At 43.3% G+C, this 25,457-nt stretch overlaps 1 protein-coding gene across 2 annotated transcripts in view; it reads left to right on the top strand.

The window, feature by feature from the left end:
* Window positions 1-7,528: 7,528 nt before the first annotated feature.
* The window catches only part of smad4 (SMAD family member 4), an 87,405-nt gene continuing 69,476 nt past the window's right edge, over window positions 7,529-25,457 (top strand). The window contains exon 1 of one of the 2 annotated variants that reach the window (XM_033033488.1): window positions 7,529-7,740. Coding sequence is in view for 1 of the 2 variants with exons in the window: in XM_033033496.1 (XP_032889387.1) it covers window positions 7,621-7,740 (120 nt within the window). In the remaining variant the exon portion in view is untranslated. The remainder of the gene's footprint in view (window positions 7,741-25,457) is intronic. The other variant, XM_033033496.1, reaches the window with a different exon arrangement.

Below are 25,457 nucleotides of genomic sequence, written 5' to 3'. Positions count from 1 at the left end.
GCCTCTAGCGTGTCCAAACCCTTAACAATCTTATATGTTTCAATGAGATACCCTCTCATCCTTCTAAACTCCAGAGTGTACAAGCCCAGCTGCTCCATTCTCTCAGCATATGACAGTCCCGCCATCAAGGGAATCAACCATGTAAACCTACGTTGCACTCCCTCAATAGCAAGAATGTCCTTCCTCAAATTAGGGTCAACATTATGTCAACATTATGGGTTGACGTTCCTGTTCCTGTGCTGTACTTTTCTATGTATAAGAGACTGTTGTTCATTGATTCCAACTCTACATTCAACACCATCATCCCCTCCAACCTATCAAATTTACGGAGCTGGGTCTCTGCGGATCTCTATGCAAATGGACCCTCGATTTTCTCATCACAGACCACAATCAGTATCAATTGGCAACATACTTCTTCCTTAATAAAGATCAGCACAGGAACACATCAGGGTTGTGTGCATAGCCCCTGGTCGAATCACAACTGTGTAGCCAGACACAATTCCAACGTTGTCTTTAAATTCTCTGGCATACCATTCATACCATTTGAAACCACCATAAATCCACACAGTACCATTGTTGTTGGATGAATATTGGTAATGATGAGTCAGAGTATAGAAGGTCTGATTGAATGCTTCCAGAATTACAATGTTGCTCTCAACGTCAGCTCCTTGGAGCTGATTGTTGACTTTGGAAGGGGAAAGGTGAGGATCCACAAATCTGTCTTCATTGACAGGTTGGCAGTGGAGAGAATCAATATCTTCCTGGATAGAAGGATAGCCTTATCTCTGAAGATCTGTCCTATTTTCAGCACATTGATGTAATCACAAAGAAAGGCCATCAACACCTTTACTTCCTAAGAATATGGAAGAGACTTGACTAAGTGGGACCCGTTGGGTCCCATGTTCACACGTTCACACGGGAGGGCTGGTCCCCCAACGCAATATTCCACTTCTCCACCAATTCCAATATTGGTGGCCGAGGGGGGGGATTTCTGGAGCATTAGTATGGGTGTTGTGGGCTGAAGGCACTGGCTTCCAGAGGGCTAGTATGAACATTGTGGGCCAAATGGATTCCTGGGGTGGCAGCTCAGTCACTCAAGCCTCATGTGCTGGCAGCTCAGTCATTCAAGCCTGATGTGCTGGCAGCTCACTCACGGCTGGTGGGCTGGCAGTTGACTCATGGCTATTTCTTGAAATTCCATTTCAAGCCGGGTGCAAGGCCACCAAATTCAAATGCAGTTTCCTACCATTTCAAGCAGGGTGCAAGGGCACCAAATTCAAGTGCAGTTTCCTACCACTTCAAGCAGGGTGCAAGGCCACCAAATTCAAGTGCAGTTTCATACCATTTCAAACAGGGTGAAACCACCATAAACCCACACAAAACACCACACTCACAGTTCAGTAGACATTCAGTGTGTTCAGTTGATTCACAGCTCAGACAAAGTTGTGACCTCTCCCTCCCCCATCTTGCAGAGACTGAGCCACACCCACACTTCTGGGTTTTATAATCACTCCCCCACCCACTGGAAGGGGCGTGGCCTTCATGGTGTGATTGACAGGAGAGAGATTCTCAACATATTTTAAACACTAATAACACTTTTATTTTTCATTGATGGGAAGAATCCTCTGCACCTGATGAGCGGATGGGGACTGAGTAAGATGGCCAAAAAGTAAGTGGTAATATTTTATCTACAATCAATATACAGTGCAAACAGGAAGTTGTCAAGTTTAGACTTTTAATCGTGCTTTATTTCATACCAACCACCACCAGCAACCATTTGCTGTGCTTAGTTTCAAAACAACCACCACCACCAGCAGCAACCTTTTGCTGTGCTTCATTTCAATATAATACAATGCAATACCTTTTATTTGTCATTTGAACCTCACATGAGGTTCAAACGAAATTTGGTTTCTGCAGCCATACAAGAAAAGAACCAAGACACACACCAACACAATTTACACAAACATCCATCACAGTGAGTCTCCTCCTCACTGTGATGGAAGGCAAAGTCTTGTCTCTCCCCTGCTCTCCATTCCTTTTCCGAAGTCGAGGTCAAAGCCCCCGGCGGGCGCTAGCAAGTCACTCAAAGCCACGCCGGGCGATGTAAGGCCCTGCCCCGGGTCTTGGTGTTGGAGCCCCCGGCGGGCGCTAGCATGTCCACGGCAAATTAAAGCCGCGCCGGGCATTGTAAGGCCCCGCTCCAGGTCACTCTCAACCCCGCAATTCGGGCGGGAGAAGTCGCCGTTGCCGGTGCCCCGCGAAGCAGTCTCCCACCGGGGACCCGCGAGCTCCCGGTGTCACCATCCACCGGAGTCGGGTCGCAGCAGCGCGCCACCGCAGCTCTCCACGCTCCGAAGCTGGCCAGCTCCACGGAGGTAGGTCCTCAGCTCCGCAGCTCCACAGCTCCACGGAGGTAGGTCCGCAGCTCCACAGCTCCACAATTCCACAGCTCCAAATCAGATTTCAAACCAGATTAAGGGCACTCAAGGTCAGTAAAACCACACTCACAGTTTAGTAGACATGTGTGCCATGTTATTCACAGCTCAGACTGAGAGACATGACCCTCTCACTTCCCCCATCTTGCAGAGACTGACTGAGGCACTCAACGCTTCCGGTTTTTATAGCCCCTCTAGAAGGGGCGTGGCGTTCAGGAGAGAGAATCGCAACATTGTTTAACCACTAATAACTCTTTTATTTTTCATCGATGGGAAAACTCACTTGAACCTCTACTGATGTATGATCTCAAGAGAGAGTTAGATTTAGCTCTAAGGGCTAAAGGAATCAAGGGATGTGGAGAAAAAGCAGGCACGGGGCACTGATTTTAGATGATCAGCCATGATCATATCGAATGGCTCGAAGGGCCGAATGGCCTACTCCTACACCTTTTTTTCTATGTTTCTGTGATAGAAAGCATGTTAACTGGTTTGATTAACTGGGTTCCCAGAAATGAAGGAGATTAGAGAGAGTGGTCCATGCTGTGCAGTCCATTAAGTGTACTGACCTCCCCTTCATCAAAGTGATCTACAGGAGTTGCTGCTTTCAAATGGCAGCTAATATCAAAGACTCACACCACCCTGGCCACGTTCTCATCTCACCCCTGCCATCAGGAAGAAGGAAAAGGAGTCTGAAAACATGACCATCAGGTTCACTAGTAACCTCTTCTCAACAACCATCAGGTTCTTGAACACTGCACGAGGCTAATGTCAACTATGAACTTCCATGGACTATCCAACGAACGTCTGAAGAAGGATCTTGACCCGAAATGTCACCCATTCTTTCTCTCCAGAGATGCTGCCTGTCCCGCTGAGTTACTACAGTATTTTGTGTTTTGTAGTTTGTAGTTTTAATTTGTTGGATTTTTGGTTATTATATATTATCTATGTGCATTGTGTTTACAGGCCTGTTAAAACATTTGCCTGACTTAAATAAACATTAGTTGATTGACGCCCGTACCACATGGCTTAGCTGGAGCAGGGCCTCTTCCCAGTTTTCTCATTTGCTAATCATTTTCCCTTGAATTTTCAGCTCAAATGCTTTGCTTGGCCAGTCTGATCAGTGCCAATGATGGAATCAATTAAGAAACAATTAGGTAACTTGTATTTAATGGTATAACTGGAATAAAAAATGGACTAAAGGTCAAGATTTTTAAAGCTATTGGAACATTTTAAAAGTTGTTTTACTACTTTTGTATGCTGCTATTTCTGGGTTGGAGAAGTTTAACTTGGAAAGTTGGTCGTGAAACAGTATTTGTGCTGTCTCTGTCTTTCTGGCAGTTTTTTTTTTTTTTTTGAAAATATTTTTTATTGGAGATAGGTACATAACCTAATTACATCATTACAGTCTTACATTTTTAAATTGATAATATTGTCAATTATTATTACATTGTCTCCAATACTTTTTGCCTTTTTTTTTTTTTTTAAACTAGATAGAACTAAAGAGATAGATGAAGTAAAGAAAGAAAAGAAAGAGAAGAAAAAAAAAAAAAAAAAAAAAAAAAAAAAAGAAAAAGATAGTTAAAGAAGAATGGAAAAATTTATTAAAATAAAAAAGACTTCATTCGAGATATATTCGTACATTTCAGAGTATAGTATTTCATCCATTCTTTAGCCCGCGTGCTAGTCAGGTTCCTGTGCTGAACCATTCTGACCCTTTAAGTAATCAATAAAAGGAGACCATGTTCCAACGAATAATTCCTGTTTGTCCAACAGGGAAAATCTGATTCTTTCCACTTTTAAGGTCTCCGTCATTCCTATAATCCACATTTTGATTGTGGGGGCCGTAGGGCCTTTCCAAAATTTTAGAATTAATTTTTTTCCTGTTATTAAACTATAATCAATAAAGTTTCTTTGTGTTGTTCTAAGTGTTTGATTTAATTCTAATATTCCGAGTATTATTAATTTTGGATCTGGGTCCAATTGTGTGCTGGTTACTTTAGATATTATACTAAAAATATTTACCCAGAATTTTTTAATTTTTATACAGTTTGCAAACATATGAGATAATGTAGCTTCTAAATGTTGACATTTATCACATATAGGTGAGATATGTTGAAAAATTTTATGTAGTTTTGTTTTTGAATAATGTAACCTATGTATTACTTTAAATTGTATTAGAGAATGTCTGGCGTTTAGTGAACACTGATGTATGTGTTGCAAACTTTCTTCCCAAGTATCTTTCGTTATTACTTGATTTAATTCTTTTTCCCATGTTTGTCTGTGTAAGTCCGTCGAAGGAATGTCACTGTCTAATAAGATATTATATATATAAGATATTAATTTTTCTGTATTAGGATGTTTGTTCCAACATTCATCAAGAATTTCTGAATTTCTAATTCGAAAATTTTGGGAGTTCGATTTTACATAATCTCTAAGTTGAAGATATCTGAAATAATCATTTCCTCAAAGTCCATAAGTCTGTTGCAATTCCTGAAATGTCAGAAAAGTGCCTTCCTTGTAAAGTTGTCCCATATTTTTAATTCCATAATTCTTCCATTGTGTAAAACCCCCGTCCAACCATGAAGGCTTAAACAAAGGATTATTCACAATTGGAAGAAAAAGTGATAAATTATCTAATTTTAATGTCTTTTTTAATTGTTTCCAAATTCGTATAGCACTAAATATTATAGGGTTTTCCCTATAAATTTTTTTGTTTAATTTAGACGTAGCAAATAATATCGAACCGATATCAAAAGGTAAACAATCTTCCTTTTCCATTTTTAACCAGTCTGGTTGATGATCTATTTCTTCCAACCAGAAATTCATATTTTTAATGTTAACTGCCCAGAAATAAAACAAAAAATTGGGTAAAACCAAGCCTCCATTTATTTTTGATTTACACAAGTGTCTTTTGTTTATCCTATGATTCTTATAATCCCAGATAAAATCATTAACAATAGAGTCCAATTTTTAAAAAAAGTTTTTAGCCAGATATATCGGAATTGTCTGAAAAAGATATAATATTTGCGGTAAAAAAATCATTTTTATGGCATTGATTTTGCCTACCATTGAGATAGGAAGTGTTTTCCAGTATTGAATATTCTTATGTAGTTTGTTCAGTAATGGGGGGAAATTTGCTTTAAATAATGATGTATATATCTTAGTTACATAAATACCTAGATATTTAAATTTTTCATTTACTATTTTAAATGGAAATTGTTGTATTATCTGTTTGTTATGTTCCCTTATTGGCATAATTTCACTTTTATTCCAATTTATTCTGTATCCTGAAAGTGAACCAAATTGGGTTATTAGCTTTAATAAGTTTGGAATACTAATTTCTGGTTTTGTAATGTAAATTAATACATCATCTGCGTATAGAGAAATTTTATTCACTGTGTCCTTTGTGTTATACCCATGTATTTCCGGATGCCCCCTAACTCTTTCTGCCAGTGGCTCAATAGCAAGCGCAAATAATAATGGAGATAATGGGCATCCTTGTCTACAACCTCTAGATAGGCTAAATTTAGGTGACAACCTTTGGTTTGTAAATATTCTAGCCGTGGGATTTGTATATAACAGTTTTATCCATGTACAGAATTTCTCCCCTAGCTGCATATTTTCCATCACCGAAAATAAATAAGGCCATTCGACCTGATCAGTTTCTGGCAGTTTTTGCAGAAGAATAAATACTTTCATTAAAGTTAATGGAATATTCTGGTGATTTGTATTGATATACTGATACACAGAGAAACGTGTGATCAAGTCAAGAGAGTTTATTGTCATGTGTCCCAGATAGGACAATGAAATTCTTGCTTGCTGCAACACAACAGAATATGTAAACATATTACAGAACAGGAGATAAAAGGTACACAAAAATGCTGGAGAAACTCAGTGGGTGCAGCAGCATCTATGGAGCTAAGGAAATAGGCAACGTTTCAGAAACCCTTCTTCAGACTGATGGGGGGTTTTGGCCTGAACGCTTCTACAGATCCTAATATTTAAGAGAATCGCGATGGCAGTATGAACTGTGAAGAGCATGCTATGAGCATGCAGGGTGACCTGGATAGGTTGGGCGAGTGGGAAGATGCATGGCAGATGCAGCATAATGTGGATAAATGTGAGGTTATCCACTTTAGTGGCAAGAACAAGATGATGATTATCATCTGAATGGCAGGTGGTCACAAAATGCTGGAGTAACTAAGGGGTCAGGCAGCATCTCTGGAGCAAAGGAATGGGTGACCTTTCGGGTCGAGATCCTTCTTCTGTATGGTGTCAGATTAGGAAAAGGGGAAGTGCATCGAGACCTGGGTGTAATTGTACATCAGTTACTAAAAGTAAGCATGCAAGAAACAGCAGGCAGTGAAGAAAACTAATGGCATGTTGGCTTTCATAATGATAGGATTTGAGTATAGGAGCAAAGAGGTCCTTCTGCAGTTGTACAGGGCCCAGGTGAGACCACACCTGGAGTATTGTGTGCAGTCTTGGTCTCCTAATTTGAGGAAGGACATTCTTGCTATTGTTGGAGTGCAACGTAGATTCACGAGGTTCAATTCCCGGGGTGGCAGAAATGTCATATGATGAAAGAATGGAACGACTGGGCTTGTATCCACTGGAATTTAGAAGGGTAAGAGGGGATCTTATATAAACATAAATTTATTAAGGGATTGGACATGCTAGATGCAGGAAACATGTTCCCGATGTTGGAGGAGTCCAGAACCAAGGGCGACAGTTTAAGAATACAGGGTAAGCCATTTAGAACTGAGATGAGGAAAAACCTTTTCACCCAGAGTGTTGTGAATTTGTGGAATTATCTGCCTCAGTTAGGGCAAGTTAGGGCATGACAGCATTGCGTGGCGTCTCCAATCAGCAGCAGCAGCAGCAGAATCCTCTTCTGAAGACTGAGGAATGCATCTGCAACATCTGGGTTTCCCCCATTCCTTCTCGCCAGAGCTGCTGCTGCTGCCTGTCCCGCTGAGCTAGTTCAGCGTTTTTGTGTGTGCATGATCGGTGTAGGGCAGCATCTGCAGTTCCCCCTTTGCTCGCCTCTGCCACAATATACATACACACTGCAGCGCAGCGCAGCGTAGCACAGAGCGCATGCGCGCCGCCCACCCGCCGCCACCGCTGCCGCCGCCGCCATGTTGTGTCCTCAACACAAACGGGAGCAGAAGGAGCGATTTAAATGCGAGTTCCCATCGCAGGCCTGAGCTCCGATGCGGGCTGGAGGTTCTGGGGCCTCGGCAAAATAATTATTATTATAATAATCGGAGAACGGCTTCCTCCCATCCGCGAGAAAGTAGCGGTAAGCGAGGCCGGGAAACTTTCCCTGCGGCTCCGGGGAGGGAGGGAGGGAGGCGGGCGGGCGGGCGGGGGTCCCGAGGCCCCGAATAGGCCTCGTGTCACTTCATCGCCAAACCCGCAAGTTTAGCGCTGGGCTTTTCTCCTTTTTCATGTCTGTGGGCATTGACCGAAACGATGGTTTAGTATTGAGGTTTCTTAAAAAAAAAAAATACATTCGTTCTTCAACGCGCCTTTCGGTTCTTTAGAAGAGGGGGATGGTTCGGCATCGTAAACACGAGCCCGGAGTGGGTGGGTTTCCTGTCCCCACTCTACCTCTCCCTTTCCCTCTCCCTCTCCCTCTCACCCTCACCCTCACACGCGGAATCTGATCTCTAACAAATCACACACTTGACATTTCCTTTTCGCTTGTCAATTTCTCGCTCCAGGTACTGCTGAGAAATCCGGGGGTTTGGTTGGTTACATTAAGATCTCCGAATTTATATGGAAATAAGTTTCTTCACAGCGAAGAGTTTACCCCCCCAACTATATGGCAATAATAGTTTGTAGAAACAAGGATAGACACAAAAAGCTGGAGTAACTCAGCGGGGCAGACAGCATCTCTGGATAGAGGAATGGGTGACGTTTCAGGTAGAGACCCTTCAGACAAGGAACTGCAAAAAACTGTCTGGTTTACAAAAATAAAGACTCAAAATGCTGGAGTACACTAGTTCCACCTGTCAATGTTAGGCATATATCCATTTCAATCTATGTACCTGTCCACGTGCCTTTTAATTTTTTTTGTAGTACCTGCTTCAAGAACCTCCTCTGGCTGCTCTTTCTTTTTACCTACACCCTCTGTGAGAAATAAATGTCCCTCAGGTGCCACCAGTCTGAAAAACAAATATCCACCATTACTCTCTGCTTCCTTCCATGAAGCCAATTCTCTATCTAGTCGGCTAGCTCTCACTGGATCGCACGCAATCTAACCTTTCAGAGCAGCCTCATTAAATGCCTTGTTGAAGTTCATATGGACAACATCTGTGGCTTTGCCCTCATCAACATTTTTGGTTACCTCTTCAAATACTCAAATCAGATTCTTAAGATGATTTTCCATGCACATAACCTTGCTGATTTCCTAATCAGCCCATGTGTATTCAAATGCATATATATCTTATTCCTCAGAATACTCTCCAGTAATGTGCCGACCACACGTGTTAGGCTCACTGGTCTGTAGATCCCAGGTTTGTCCTTGCAAACCTTAAATATAGACACATTATCCATCCCTCGCTCAGCTGTATATCTCATCCAGAGTGCCTGTAATATCTTCAGATTCTCTCTAGACTCAGTGTCCTGATCAGGCCCAGAAGATTTATTTACCTTCATATGCCTTAGGACATTCAGCACCTCCGAAACACCACCTATTCCTTTTCTCCAGAAAAGTATCTGACCCGCTGAGTTACTCCAGCTTATTGTGTCAACTTACCAGATGTTCCTGAGTAAACAACCTACTCCAATCAATTTGAGCAAGTTCCTCTCTTGAGCAAAGTTGGCCTTGTCCTAATTTAGAATTTTAACATGGGCCTGCCCTGTCTTTATCCATAACTATTTTAAAATTAATAGAAGAGTAGTCGCTGGTCACAAAAGGCATACAGACACTGCAGTCACTTGCTCTTCCCAATTTCTGAACAGTAGATTAAACTTTCCCTCTCCCGTGTAGGACCTTCTATACGTTGCCCGAGGAAACATTACTGAACACATTTGACAAATTCCACCCGGCCTAAACATTGGTACTATGAAAGTCCCAGGGAAAGTTATATTGGGATAATTAAAATCCTCTACTATGACCACCTTATTGTTCTTCGGCTGCCAGCAATCTCCTCGCATTTTTGCTCTTCTAAGTCCTGTTGACTATTGGAGAGCCTCTACTACATTCCCAACAAGGTGATCACTCCCTCTTTATTTCTCAGCTCCATTCACATAGCCTCACTGGACGATCCATCAGTAATGTCATCTCAGACTACTACCGTGACATTCTCCTTCATCAGTAATGCAACACCCCCTCCTCTTTTACCCCTACCTCTAGCACACATGTAGCACCTGTACCCTGGAACGTTAAGCTGCCAGTTTTGTCCCTCTCTTAGCCAGGTTTCCATAACGGCTATAACGTGCTGTCAATAGACAATAGGTGCAGCAGTAGGCCATTCGGCACTTCGAGCCAGCACCGCCATTCAACATGATCATGGCTGATCATCCCCAATCAGTACCCCGTTCCTGCCTTCTCCCCATATTCCCTGACTCCGCTATCTTTAAGAGCCCTATCTAGCTCTCTCTTGAAAGTATCCAGAGAACCGGCCTCCACCACCCTCTGAGGCAGAGAATTCCACAGACACACAACTCTGTGTGAAAAAGTGTTTCCTCATCTCCGTTCTAAATGGCATACCCCTTATTCTTAAACTGTGGCCCCTGGTTCTGGACTCCCCCAACACGGGAACATGTTTCCTGCCTATAGTGTCCAAACCCTTATATAATCTTATATGTTTCGATAAGATTCCCTGTCATCCTTCTAAACTCCAGAGTATACAAGCCCAGCCGCTCCATTCTCTCAGCATATGACAGTCCCACCATCCTGGAAATTAACCTTGTAAACCTATGCTGTACTCCCTCAATAGCAAGAATATCCTTCCTCAAATTAGGGGACCAAAACTGCACAAAATATTCCAGGTGTGGTCTCGCTAGGGACCTGAAAAAAGTAGATGGACCTCTTTGCTCCTATACTCAACTCCTCTTGTTATGAAGGCCAACATGCCATTCACTTTTTTCACTGCCTCCTGTACCTGCACGCTTACTTTTATTGACTGATGAAAAAGGACCCCCTAGTCCCATGTACCTATCCACGCTGTGAGTTGATCTGCCTTACCAGTCAATGCTCTCACATTAAAATAAATGCAATTTAATCCAACAGTTAAATCTTCACTTCCTGCCATTGTTTTCCAAATGTTCTCTCACTGACAGCAGATATTCTTGTTTTATTTACAGCATTAACAACCACTTAAAAGTAACTCCTTAACCTGTGGAATGCTTTGGAGTTTTCTGATTGTGAACGATAGCACATAAATTCTCCTTTTTTAATTTAGTGGATATTAACTTGATTGAATTACTGCTTGATTAATTAGTTGGCAAATTTAAATGTAACCACCCTGAGTTTTTTGTACGTCCATGTTGCATTTTCAACTTTAGTGTATACATTTGGTTTGATGTTAACTCTCAATGTAAATTGGCAACAAAAGCCACCTAATCTTAGATCATTGTCGAGTACTCAATCAGTCCTCACATGAATCTTTGCTTTTGACGTTACTCATGAAATTTGTCAATTTCAATACCAACCTTGAGCTCAATTCTTGTGCCTTAAATTTGATTGGGAATCATGTGGTATATGAGAGTCGATATGTCAGAACTTTACCCCTTATGGATCCATGTTGACATCCCATCCCAAATATCTGCCTGTCACTCTGTTAAAATTTGTTATGACTCCAATTTGCACCAGAACAATGTGGATCTCAACAACTTTTAATTATTAACTTGATAGTGGCAGGTGAGATTTTTCCATCCACTGTAACAAAATATCCTTTTAGATCATCTCTTGACTCTCTCATCCCAGTAAGACAATTCCTGTATTGTGGTATGGTGCTTGGAATTGTGGATTGTAATCCATCTGAGATGCAATGATCCAGGAATTATTTTAGCATAATCTTTTTGTTTCTGTATTCTGTTTATGAAACAATGTTTGTCATTTTGTCACAGCTTGCCATCTTTTAAGGGTTCCTCCTTAAGGGCCTGTCCCACTGTGGAGACCTAATTTGCGAGTTTAGAAGAGTTTGCTCTTGACTCAAACTCGCAGCATGGTCGACACACGTGGTCCTAGGAGGTCACTGGAACTCTCCTTCATGCTCGAGGCAAATACCCGCATACTCGCGGCCTCAGTTTGGTCGAGGAAACATTTTTCAGCATGCTGAAAATTTTTCCGCGAGTAAAAATTGGTCGGCATGGTTCTTTTGAACTCGTAGTGCAGTGGAGTGGGGTCGCTAGGCAGTCAAGGTAGCCATGGGCAATCTCCTTTGCTGACCGGGCGTTTTAATTGGCTCATTGGAGTTTTCAGAACCAAGGAAAACCGACCGGTAATGTTAAATGCCCGCTAAACTTCTCTCCCCTTCTCTCCCCCCTCCCCCCTCCCCTCTCCGCGCACTCTAAAGGACTTACCGTAACTGTGCCAGCCGTCTTTTACCTTCCTGTTCATCGCGGGTGCGAATTTCAGACAGCGCTCCCCTGATTTCCCTGGCCACCGCATTTGTGATGTGTGTGTGTGTGTGTGTTGACGGTCAACCCAGCTCGCGGTTTCATTGCTGACGGTCGATCCAGCTCGAGGTTTTTCAGGCGAATGCCCTCGAGCTTGAAGGTCGAAGACAGTCGCTGAAAAGTCCGGTTAGTGGGACAGGCCCTTAAGGCTATCTCAGCCTATGTAAACGTTTGAAAATCAGTATTGCATTGATTCCTATATTCCTATTGAAGTGTATCACTTCATATATCTCTAATTTGAATGTTATATCTCATTTTACACCATGTCATCCTGTAGCATACATTGACCTCCATCATTACACTTTACTTTGCAAAGTTGTTCTTGTTATCAACAGGATATGGGGGAGGCAATAGAAGGTTGCATATTAAAGCTGACTTTCATATAATTGTATGTTGTATTTATTTTTATAGGGTGACCTGTTATTTTGCATTTTTTAAACAAGGAATGTTATGTTTGACAAACCATTTTGTGATAATTGCTCATACTTGAAGATTGTTGTTTTTGGTATAAATTTTTTTATCAGTGGATCCAAAGAGATTGTTTTGGGGTTTGTAGGTGCAAGTTGGGATGGGCAATTTTCAGGTCAAGGGATAGGAGTAGAATTAGAATTAGGCCATTCGGTCCATCACGTCTACTCCACCATTCAATCTATCATCATGGCTGATCTAACTCTCCCTCCTAACCCCATTCTTCTGCCTTCTCCCCATAACCTCTGATACCTGGAGTAATCAGGAATCTATCTATCTCTGCCGTAAAAAATATGCACTAACTTGGCCTCCACAGCCTTCTGTGGCAAAGAATTCCAGATGCACCGCCCTCTGACTAAATAAATTTGTCCTCATCTCTTTCCTAAAAGAACGTCCTTTAAATCTGAGGCAGTGACCTCTAGTCCGAGACTCTCTCAGTAGTGGAAACATCCTCGCCTCATCTGCTCTATCCAAGCCTTTCACTATTCTGTACATTTCAATGAGGTCTCCCCTCATTCTTCTAAACTCCAGCGAGCACAGGCCCAGTGCCGACAACTGCTTATCATAGGTTAACCTACTCATTCTGGGGATCATTCTTGTAAACCTTCTCTGGACCCTCTCCAGGGCCAGCACATCCTTCCTCAGATATGGTGCCCAAATTTGCTCACAATATTCCCAATGTGGCCTTGTAGAGCCTCAACATTACATCCCTGTTTTTGTATGCAAGCCCTCTTGAAATTAATGCTAACATTGATTTTGCTTTCTTTACTACTGATTCGACTTGCAGATTAACTTTTTGGGAATCCTGCACCAGCACTCCCAAGTCCCTTTGCTACTGATTTCTGGATTTTCACCCCATTTAGAAAATAGTCTGTGCTTTTCTTCCTACTAACAAAATGCACAACTCCACACTTTGCTACACTATATTCCATCTGCCATTTCTCTTGCTTTCTCTACACTACCTGCCCCGCCACTTATTTTCGTATCATCCGCAAACATTGCCACAAAGCCTTCAATCCCCTAGTTCAAATCATTAATATACAACATGAAGAGTAACGGCTCCCGCACCGACCCTTGCAGAACACCATTGGTCACTGGCAGCCAACCATAAAAAGACTCTTTGTCTTCTGCCATCGAGCCAACCTGCAATCTATGCTAGTACCTGCACTTTGATTTTTCCTTCTCAAAAGTTTGTAGCTGATTTTCCTATTCCTTTCACAATGTTAGATTCTATTGTGGATAGCCCAAGGCTTAATTTCAAAAGTTGCATTTCATGGCTGCTTTAAGGGTATGATTTTGAGTGCTTTGCAATGAAGTTGTTTCCAATTACTTTTACTAGTTTGTAAAGTATAACATAGAAACAGAGAAAGTAGGTGCAGGTGTAGGCTATTCGGCCCTTCGAGCCAGCTTCGTCATTCAATATGATCATGGCTGATCATCCAAAAACAGTACCCGTTCCTGCTTTCTCCCCGTATGCTTTGATTCTGTTAGCCCCAAGAGCTATATCTAACTCTCTCTTGAATACATCTTAGAAAACACCCTGCAATGATGCATCGCGGCTGGGTATGGCAACTGGTTTACAGCAATAAATTGCTGAGTTGAGAAAGCTGCCCAGTCCATCATGAAAATCATCTCTTTTAAATTGAGCCCCTGTCACCTTGAAACTGTGCCCTCTAATCTTTGACATTTCCATTCAGGGAAAAAAAAAGGTTCTGACTGTCTACCTTAACTATACTTCTCATAACTTTACACACTTTTCTCAGATCTCTCAATTCAATTCAATTCAATTCAACTTTAATGTCATTGCACAAATACTGAGTATGGGTACAACGAAATGCAGTTTTGCGTCAGTCCGTAGTAGTAGTGCAATATAGAAATTTAAAAAAAAATAGAGGATACAGAATAACCAAAAATACAGAATAATTAAACAATGGGGACGGAGGGATCGGAGGAATCTATCGGCGGGACTCCGAGTTCAGCAATGCGACGGTATAATTGTAGAAGCTGTTCCTCATCCTACTGGTACGAGACCTGAGACTCCTGTACCGCCTCCCTGATGGGAGGAGGGCAAACAGTCCATGGTTGGGGGGGGAGGGGTCTTTAATGATCTTCCCAGCCTGTTTCAGACACCGTTTTCGGTGGAGGGCATCCATGGCAGGGAGCGGGGCACCGATGATGTGCTGCGCGGTTTTCACCACCCGTTGTAGTGCCTTCCTGTCCGCAACAGTGCAGCTGCTGTACCATACCGTGAAGCAGGTGGTCAGGATGCTCTTGATGGTACAGCGGTAGAAGTTGGTCAGGATCTGGGGGGACAGGTGGGCTTTCTTGAGCCTCCTCAGGAAGTAAAGGCGCTGCTGTGCCTTTTTGATCAGCTTGGAGGTGTTGAGGGACCAGGACAAATCCTCCGAGATGTGTACCCCGAGGAATTTGTAGCTGGAGACGCGCTCCACCTCAGTCCCGTTTATATGGATGGGGGTATGTCTGCCCCCTCTGACCTTCCTGAAGTCGACAATAATTTCCTTCGTCTTCTAGGAGTTGAGGACGAGGTTATTGTTGGCACACCAGGTTGTCAGGTGCTGGACCTCCTCTCTGTAGGCTGACTCATCGTTGTCACTGATCAGTCCTACCACCGTGGTGTCGTCAGCAAACTTAATGATGGCGTTGGATCCGTACTTAGGGATGCAGTCGTGGGTGAAGAGGGAGTAGAGGAGAGGGCTGAGCACACAGCCCTGTGGCACGCCGGTGTTCAGTGTTATAGTGGAGGAGGTGAGGTTGTTGACCCTAACAGACTGTGGTCTGTTGGTGAGGAAATCCAGTGTCCAGTTGCAGAGGGAGGTGGAGATGCCAAGCCCGCTGAGTTTGGTGATCAAGTTGGTGGGGATGACAGTGTTAAAAACGGAGCTGAAATCAATGAACAGCAACCTGATGTAGGAGTTGTTGTTGTCCAGGTGGGTCAGGGCAGAGTGTAGGGCCGCCGATATGGCGTCCTCTGTAGACCTGTTGGCCCGGTAGGCAAACTGATGGGGGTCCAGTGTGGGGGGGAGGCTGGCTTTGAGGTGAGCCAAGATCAGCCGCTCAAAGCACTTAGCAATGACAGGGGTGAGTGCCACTGGGCGGAAATCGTTGAGGCTCCCTGTGGCTGACTGTTTGGGCACTGGCACGATGGTTGATGTCTTGAGGCAAGTGGGGACAACACCCTGGGCCAGTGAGAGATTGGAAATGTCGGTAAAGACTGGGGATAGTTGTCCAGCACATGCCCTAAGCACCCGGCCACGGATGCCATCAGGGCCAGCAGCTTTGCGCTCATTCACCTTGCTCAGTGCATCTTGTACAGCAGAGGTGGAGAGACTGAGGGGTTGTTCATTTGGGGGTGGAGCAACTTTGATGGCTGGGGTTTTGTTATCCTGGTCAAAGCGAGCATAGAAATGGTTTAGCTCGTCAGGAAGGGTGGCGTTGTCTGGGGGAGGGGTGTTAACTTTCTGGTAATCGGCAAGGGATTTGATTCCTTGCCACATGCGCCTGGGGTCAGAGTTGTTTTGGAAGTGCTCCTCAATCCGCCGTTTGTGATTGAGTTTGGCATTCCTAATTCCCATTTTCAGATTGGCCCTGGATGAGCTGTATCCCTCAGCGTCACCAGATCTGAAAGCGGCATCGCGAGCCTTCAGTAGGAGTCTGACCTCCCTGCTCATCCACGGCTTCTGGTTAGGGAAGGTCTTTATTTCTTTGTGGGTAGTGACATTATCGGTGCAGAATTTTATATAGTCCATAACTGTTGAGGTGTATGAGTTGATGTCCACTTGTGAATTGAAGGTGGACTGAGTAGCAAACAGACTCCAGTACTCCTATATATAAACAGACTCCTTAGCCTCCAGCCCTACAGAGAAAACAAAGCAAATTTGTCCAATCTCTTCGTGTAGCTGATATGCACTAACCCAGAGTGGAAAACTCCATTTAGATCACGGGCCGGATTGGGCAAAATGCGACTTCATGCTGGATCAGTTGTGCACGCACGTGTGCTCCCACAGCTTTCGTTGCCTTTGTTTTTTCATGCGTCTCAGTCTCTGCTATAACTACAAAGTGTTTCGCTTTACAAATCCCTCTTCCTCTTCCTCTTCCTCTTCCTCTTCATCTTCCTCTTCCTCTTCCTCTTCCTCTTCCTCTTCCTCTTCCTCTTCCTCTTCCTCTTCCTCTTCCTCTCTCCCTCTCTCCCTCTCCCTCCTCCCCCCTCCCTCTCCCGAGTGGCGAGAGAGAGAGCGGCTGCCATACAGATACATATTAAATGGTCGTGAATGTACTTTTTCCCCCCCAAATCACCCCGCGGGTCGGTAGTTTGACACCCCTGCTCCAACCCATTCCTTCTCTCCAGAGATGATGCCTGTCCTGCTGAGTTACTCCAGCATTTTGTGTCTACCCTCTAATCCAGGACGGATTCTGGTAAACCTCATCTGCACCCTCTGCAAATCATCCACATAGACTCATAAAGTCATACAGCATGGATACAGGCCATTCAGCCTAACTCCTGCATGCCGACCAAGATGTTCCATCTAAGCTATTCCCATCTTTCCTGTAATAGGTTGACCAGAACTGTACACAATACACCAAATGCAGCTAACCAAAGTCCTATATAGTTGCAACATGACTTTCTGACTCTTATTCTCAAGGCCTAACAGATCAGTCCAAGCATACCATGCACCTTCTTTACCACTCTATCTACTTCTGTTGCTACTTCCAGAGAGCTATAGACTTGGACTGCAAGGTCCATCTTGCCACAAACTCTATACTTTCTCCTTACATTCGACTTACCAAAGTGCAACACCTCACACTTGCTCGGAATAATCTCCATCTGCCATTTCTCCACCCATATTTGTAGCTATATCCTCCTCTATGGTTCAACAGCTGTCCACATGACCAATTTTGGTGTTGCCTGCAAACTTAATTAACCTATCTACATTTTCATCTAAGTCATTTATATATGTCGCTAACAACAGAGGTCCCAGCACTGATCCATACAAAACATCACTGATCCCAGACCTCCAGCCAGAATAACACCCACCACCATGCTCTGGCTTCTCTGGGTAAGCCAGTTGACAATCCAAACTACCAAGTTACTATAGTTACCATACATCTTAATCTTATGGAAAGTATATACCACCAGATTCAAGAACTGCTTCTACCACTCTATTATCCCATTCGTGGCCTTCTCATATGTTAAAGATGTATTCCCAATCTCTCAATCTCCTTCATTGCTGCCCGTGCAGTTTGTTTTTGAATCTGCATATTTTATGGAGCCGAAACACTATCATGCACTTGTTTCCTTTCTAGAGCCCGGAACTCCATTATAAATTGGAGTCCATAAATTTCTGTCTTGTTCTCTCTACTACTCTACCTTGCTGGACACAAAAGAATGCAGTAGTCTAGAGAAAAAACAGTGCTGGAGGAACCCAGAAGGTCCGGCAGCATTTGCGGAGGCAAAGGGATAGTTGCGTTTTGGATTGAATCTGTACCATCTTGCCCTGCCACCATCCAGCAAGACTTCAAAGTACATGATAGGAATTATTTCTAACTTGAAAACTTCCCTCGGATAGTACTTTTGAAATATCAGATTTTGACATTTACATTTGGAACTACTGGTGTGGATTCTGTATATCTTATGTTTAAATACTTTGTGATGAGACAACGAAAACAATTGGGATGTCTTGAGTTACAGTGATCACTGGTGCAATTGAAAAGATGCCAACCATTAACAGGTTTTATTAATGTTTGGGATTATTTTAAGCACCTTCCTAATATATTAAGAACCTTCCTAATATTTAGTTGTGGATATTAGAGTCAGTTATAGAAGGGAAGAGACCCTTCAGCCCAACTATGAACTGTGTCTTTGGTTGCCCTATGGGCTTCAGTTTTTGCACTAGATTTATGGTGAGTAATTTACAGTAAACTCCTGTTTTAACGGACCCATTTATAACAGATTCTAGTTATAGCGGACAGACCTCCCACGCCAACTTCCAGTTCGTACCGCCTTCCCTCAGTTTACAGCCTCGGCTTCCAACATCAACATGGGCTTGCAAGGTGCATCAGCGAGCCCTTCTTCACCTACCACCCAGTCTGGTTGAAATGGCTGTTGTTTCAGCTCAAGTTGTAGCCCCATGGGGACAGTGCTTTCTTCAGGCCGCTGCCACCGACAGGGCGTACTCGGTCACCATGGGGCTCCCATCCCGCTCACCAGCTACTGCTTTTGTCACTTTGTCTGCTCCCCACTCCACCACCCCAGCCTCCTCTAGTTGCTCTGCCCACTCGGCCTCTTGCTTCTTCCCCCAAGTCGCCGGCATACTCTACCTTGGAAGATGTTGGCAGCTGCGAGGGGGGAGGAAGAGGAGGTGGCAGTGGAGCATGGAGCAGACAAAGCGAAGGAAGAAAGGGCAGCTTGGGAAAGGGGAGGGAGCCCCATGGTGACCGAGCATGTCCTGTCGGTGGCAGTGGCCTGGAGAAAGTGCTGCAACGTGAGCCGCAACAACAGCTGCTTCAACTGGGCTATGTGGTAGTTGGTGAAGAAGGGTTTGCTGGTGCAGATCAACGGCATCTGTGTCTCGTTTTACAGTGAAATTACACAAAATGCTGGAGTAATAGCAGACTGAATAAGTCTGAGAAAGGGTCCTGACTATCCAAGTTCTCCAGAGAAGCTGCTTGAACTGTTGAGTAATACTTTGTGTCCTTTTGTGTATTAACCCTGATCTGTAGTTGTTTATTTCAATTTCATACAACGATAATACCTTACTCTCTTACAGTGAACAATTGGCAATAACCGCCACCTTTTCCCCACTCTATGGTCCGTTATAATGAGTGTTTACTGTATTGTATTGTTTTATATATTTGTGTGTATTGTGTTTCGGGAAGTTATGCTATGGCAAGTAAGAATTTCATTTTTCTGTTATCGCTGTATATATATATATGACAATTAAATACTCGAGAACGAAAGTGTCCATGCTGACCAAGTTGCCCATTTAAGATAATCCGATTTACCTGTGTTTGGCCATATCCTTCTATACCATTCCTATCCATGTAGCTGTCCAGATATTTTTAAATCGTTGTTATTGTGCCTGCCTCAACTTCTTCCTCTGGCAGCTGAAGCCAGATACTCACCACCTAAATTTCTGCAAATCTGTTTTTGGATGTCAGCCAACCAGTATAAAAAATTAGCATGCGAGTGTATAGTTATAGAGAAACAGTAACAATGTGGAGCTAAGTGTTATAGGTTCTATGTGGAAAGTGTCAAGTGACTTTAGATGGCGTTGCTGAGGGATCTAAGAGTTCAAAAATAATCTGAAACTTTCAAGATTTTGAACTTTATATAAATCTGGGTGTCAATAGTGAATCTGAAATTGAATGTATAGAAAATTGTGTAGAATTGTACAGAATGTATAGGAAAATAAAACATTGCTGCAACATTAGCAAGATGGGCAAATCATTTTTCAGGTGATCAGAGGCGGGGGGGGATGGAGAAAGTGAAAGAAATGTCAAAAATACATTCCTAGAATCTCAGGAACTATCATTGAATGTGTTTTATTTAAGGTCATTGGCAAGATTATCATTTATAGCTCATCTCCAATTGTCTTTGAGATGTTAGAAAATCCCTGAAATAGTGAATTTCCCGAATTCTTTTGGATGGGAGCTCCAACCTTGAAAGTCAGTAACAATAAACAAAAAGTGATATATTGGAGTCAGCATGGTATATGACTTGGAAGAGAGCTTACTCGCGAAGACGCAGCAATGGTGGACAAGTGAATCTTATTGGTGTGACATTTTTGATGATAGTGCTTTTTTCTTTGAGATTGTCCAGCTACATCATTATAGATGCTCATCAAGGCGAGTGGGAAGCTTTTCATCGCGCTCTTAATTTTAAGCTTTGTTGATGATGAAAAAGCATTCGGAAATTCAGGATTTGATCACTTGTCATGCAATACCTGAACTCGGATCTGGTATTAAAATGTTGGTGGTAGAGGATTTGACTGTGCTGATGCCATTGAACAGCATGGAAAATGTCCTCAACTCTTGTTGAAAGTGGTTGATGTCACATGAATGATGTAAATAGTTCTTGTTGCATATTACCCAAGCCAGAATGTTATCCATATATTGCTGGATGATGGTATTTGTGTATCTGTGAAGACCCAAATGAAATTAAACATTGTGCAGTTATCGGGTGCATTGTCACTCTTACCTTTTAATGAAAGGAAATAATAGAAGGTGGCTGGGCCAAGAATACCACCATGTGGAACTGCTGCAGCAAAGACGTATGACAATGTTCCTTTTTAGCTGGGCACAACTCCAGCCTATGGACCTTTTTTCGGGATTCCCATTGCTAGTTTTACTAAGGATCCTTGTTTGCCAAATGCTACCTTGATATTGTGCACAATCACTCCATTACGCAAAATAAGCAGTTCTGTTCCTGTTTGTCCCAAGGCTGTAATGAAATTGGGAAATAAGCATTCTTCGTCACCATGCACAAGCACGTTCTTGTGCCGTTTCATTGCAAAGCTCATTATATCTATGACCTCTGCTGATCAAGAACAGATTTAAATACTAATTATCTAGAGACACAAGACTGCACATCCTGGAATCTTCAAAACTAAACTGCTGGAAGAACTCTGGGTCAGGCAGAATCTGTGGTGGGAAATGGACAGATTGTTTTAGGCCAGTACCCCTTTTCAGATTGGAGAATACTCCAAATAGAGCCATAGAATCATAGAAAGATACAGCGTGGAAACAGGCCCTTTGGCCCAACTTACCCACACTGGCCACCATATCCCTCAGTCTCACCTGCCTGCGTTTGGTCCATATCCCTCCAAACCAGTCCTATCCATGTACCTGTTTAACTGTTTCATAAATGTTGGGATAGCCCCAGCCTCAACTACCTCCTCTGGCAACTGTTCCATACACCCACCACCCTTTGTGTGAAAAAGTTACCCCTCAGATTCCTATTAAATATTTTCCCCTTCACCTTAAACCTATGTCCTCTGGTCCTCGATTCACCTACACTAGGCAAGAGACTCTGCATCTACCCAATTCATTCCTCATGATTTTATACACCTCTATAAGGTCACCCCTCATTCTCCTGCGCTCCAAGGAATACAGTGCCAGCCTACTCAACCTCTACCTATAGCTCAGACCTTCTAGTCCTGGCAACATCCTTGTAAATATTTTCTGTCCCCTTTCCAGCTTGAATACATCTTTCCTATAACATGGTGCCCAGAACTGAACACAATGCTCTAAATGCGGCCTCACCAACGTCTTATACAACTGCATCATGACCTCCCAACGTCAATAATACTTTGTCTGATGAAGGTCAATGTGCCAAATGCCTCTTTGACCACTCTATCTACCTACGACTGCACCTTCAAGGAACCATGCACCTGCACTCCTAGATCCTTCTGCTCTGCAACATTCCCCAGACCCCTACCATTCACTGTGTAAGGATTAGTTCAAGTCAACATGGATTTATGAAAGGGAAATCATGCTTGACTAATCTTTTGGAATTTTCTGAGGATGTGACAAGTAAAATGGATGAAGGGGTGCCAGTGGATGTAGTGTATCTAGACTTTCAGAAAGCCTTTGATAAGGTCCCGCACGGGAGACTGGTGACTAAAATTAGAGCACATGGTATTGGGGGGTAGGGTATTGACATGGATAGAAAATTGGTTGGCAGACCGGAAGCAAAGAGTAGGAGTGAACAGGTCCTTTTCAGAATGGCAGGCAATGGCGAGTGGAGTGCCGCAAGGCTCGGTGTTGGGGCCGCAACTGTTTACCATATATATTAATGATTTGAAAGAGGGAATTAGGAGCAACACAAGCAAGTTTGCAGATGACACAAAGCTGGGTGGTAGTGTGAACTGTGAAGATGATGCTAGGAGGTTGCAGGATGACCTGGACAGGTTGAGTGAGTGGGCAGATGCAGTATAATATAGATAAATGTGAGGTTATCCACTTTGGCGGCAAAAACAAGGGGGCAGATTATTATCTAAATGGGGTTATGTTAGGTAAGGGGGAGGTGCAGTGAGACCTGGGTGTCCTTGTACACCGGTCACTGAAAGTTGGCTTACAGGTACAACAGGCAGTGAAGAAAGCCAATGGAATATTGGCCTTCATAACAAGAGGATTTCAGTATAGGAATAAAAAGGTTCTTCTGCAGTTGCATAGGGCTCTGGTGAGACCACATCTGGAGTGTTGAGTACAGTTTTGGTCTCCTAATTTGAGGATGGACATCCTTGTGATTGAGGCTGTGCAGCGTAGGTTCACGAGATTGATCCCTGGGATGGCGGGACTGTCATTTGAGGAAAGATTGAAAAGACTCGGCTTGTATTCACTGGAGTTTAGAAGGATGAGGGGGATCTTATAGAAACATAAAATTATAAAAGGACTGGATGCAGCTAGATGCAGGAAAAATGTTCCCAATGTTGGGCGAGTCCAGAACCAGGGGCCACAGTCTTAGAAGGGGAGGTCATTTAAGACTGAGGTGAGAAAAAAAGTTTTCACCCAGAGAGTTGTGAATTTATACAATTCCCTGCCACAGGGCAGTGGAGGCCAAGTCACTGGATGGATTTAAGAGAGAGTTAGATAGAACTCTAGGGGCTAGTGGAGTCAAGGGATATGGGGAGAAGGCAGGCACGGGTTATTGATATGGGATGATCAGCCATTATCACAATGAATGGCGGTGCTGGCTCGAAGGGCCAAATGGCCTCCTCCTGCACCTATTTTCTATGTAAGTCCTGCCCATGCTAGACTTCCCAAAATGCAACAACTCACAATTCTTTGTGTTAAATTCCATCAACCATTCCTCGGGCCCACCTGGCCTGTTACCAAGCTGTATCACTCTTTGACTCTATGAAGCAAAATTGCGGAGAATTGTGGACGCAACCCAGACCATCACACAAACCAACCTTACTTCCATTGACTCCATCTACACTTTACTCTGCCTCGGCACAGCCACCAGCATAATCAAGGACGAATCTCATCCTGGTCACTCCCTCTTCTCCCTTCCTTTTAGACAAGAAGTGTGGAAACGCATACCACCAGATTCAGTGTCAGTTTCCTCCCAACTGTTATCAGGCAACTGAACCTTCCAAGCAACAACTAGAGAGTGGTCCTGAGCTACTACCATTTCTAATACAGAGCCACAGTCCTGTCTCATTGGAGAGCCTCGGAACTTCTTTAATCAGCCTTTACTTGACATTATCTTGCACTAAATGTTATTCCCTTTGTCTTGTTTCTGTACACTATGGACAGCTCGATTGTAATCATGGATTATCTTTTCGCTGACTGGTTAGCATGTAACAAAAAGCTTTTCAATTTACCTCAGTACACATGACAATAAACTAAACTAAAACGAACTAACTAAAAGCATAACTTCACCAGGTTGCCAAGCACACTCTTCAATCATTGAACCGAGGTTGGGCTTTCTCTGCAGAGTAATGGCCAAGTTGCAGATAGACCAAGTTAATAGATTACAAATATGATCTACCCTGGTCTCCTAGTTTTATTAATGCCCAATTTTAAATCTCTTCTGAATCTGTTCTGTTTACAAGACACCATAATGGTACGTGTCCATGGTGTGAAGAGGAAATTTTGCCTCCTAAAAAGACTGCTCGGTGGTCTTGCCTACATATATTGTCAAGGACAGATCCTTCTGCAGTAACTCATTTGGTAAGGATCAGGTCAAATAGGTTGATTTGTGTTGGTTCTTTCAGCATGTTCTGCAGAGCATTCTGACAGCTGAATCCTTTAGAAATGACCAGCATGGTCATTAGTAAGTCTACCAAGTCATTCTTTATAACTCTTGGAATCCTCATGCAGGTATTGTTTTCTCTTGGAATCCTCATGCAGGTATTGTTATGTAGTCTTGCTATTCTCAGTGCTGCTTCCAAGGCGGGAGTAAATGTTTACTCCCGCCTTTTTGCTTATATTCCACTGTGCCATCTCTAATAGTTTGGTTCTTGATATAGAGCAGAATTGTGGGATTTTGATGGGAAAGCATTTGACATTAATACAATGCTTTTGTAAGTAGATTTAGACGAGGGAATTAAATGTAATATCTCCACGTTTGCGGATGATAAAGCTGGGTGGCAGTGTGAGCTGCAAGGAGGATGCTATGAGGCTGCAGGGTGACTAGGATAGGTTGGGCAGATGCATGGCAGATGCAGTATAATGTGGATAAATGCGATGTTATTCACTTTGGTGGCAAGAACAAGAAGGCAGATTATTATCTGAAAGATGTCAGATTACGAGGAGGAGGTGCGGCGAGACCTGGGTGTCCTTGCACATCAGTCACTGAAAGTAAACATGCTGACACAGCAAGCAGTGAAGAAAGCAAATGGCATGTTGGACTTCACAGCGAAAGGATTTGAATATAGGAGCAAGGAGGCCTTACTGCAGTTGTACAGGGCCCTGTTGAGACCGCACCTGGAGTATTGTGTGTAGTTTTGGTCTCCTAATTTGAGGAAGGACATTCTTGCTATTGAAGTAGTGCAGCGTAGGTTCACCAGGTTAATTCCTTGAATGGTGGGACTGACATATGATGAAAGAATCGGTCGACTGGGCTTGTATTCACTGGAATTTAGAAGGATGAGAGGATATCTTATAGAAACATATATAAAATTCTTAAGGGATTGGACAGGCTAGATGCAGGAAAAAAAATCCTGATTTTGGGGGAGTCCAGAATTGGGTCGCAGTTTAAGAATAAGGGGTAGGCCATTTAGGACTGAGATGAGGAAAAAGAATTTCACTCAGAGAGTTGTGAATCTGTGGAATTCCCTGCCACAGAAGGCAGTGGAGGCCAATTCACTGGATGTTTTCAAGAGAGAGTTAGATTTAGCTCTTGGGGCAAACGGAATCAAGGGATATGGGGGGAAAAGCGGGAATGGGGTACTG

The sequence above is a fragment of the Amblyraja radiata genome, chromosome 1 (genome assembly GCF_010909765.2).
Source record: "Amblyraja radiata isolate CabotCenter1 chromosome 1, sAmbRad1.1.pri, whole genome shotgun sequence".
Lineage (NCBI taxonomy): Eukaryota > Metazoa > Chordata > Chondrichthyes > Rajiformes > Rajidae > Amblyraja > Amblyraja radiata.
Note: the sequence above shows the minus strand (reverse complement) of the source record. Positions and strands in the feature narration are given on the sequence as shown.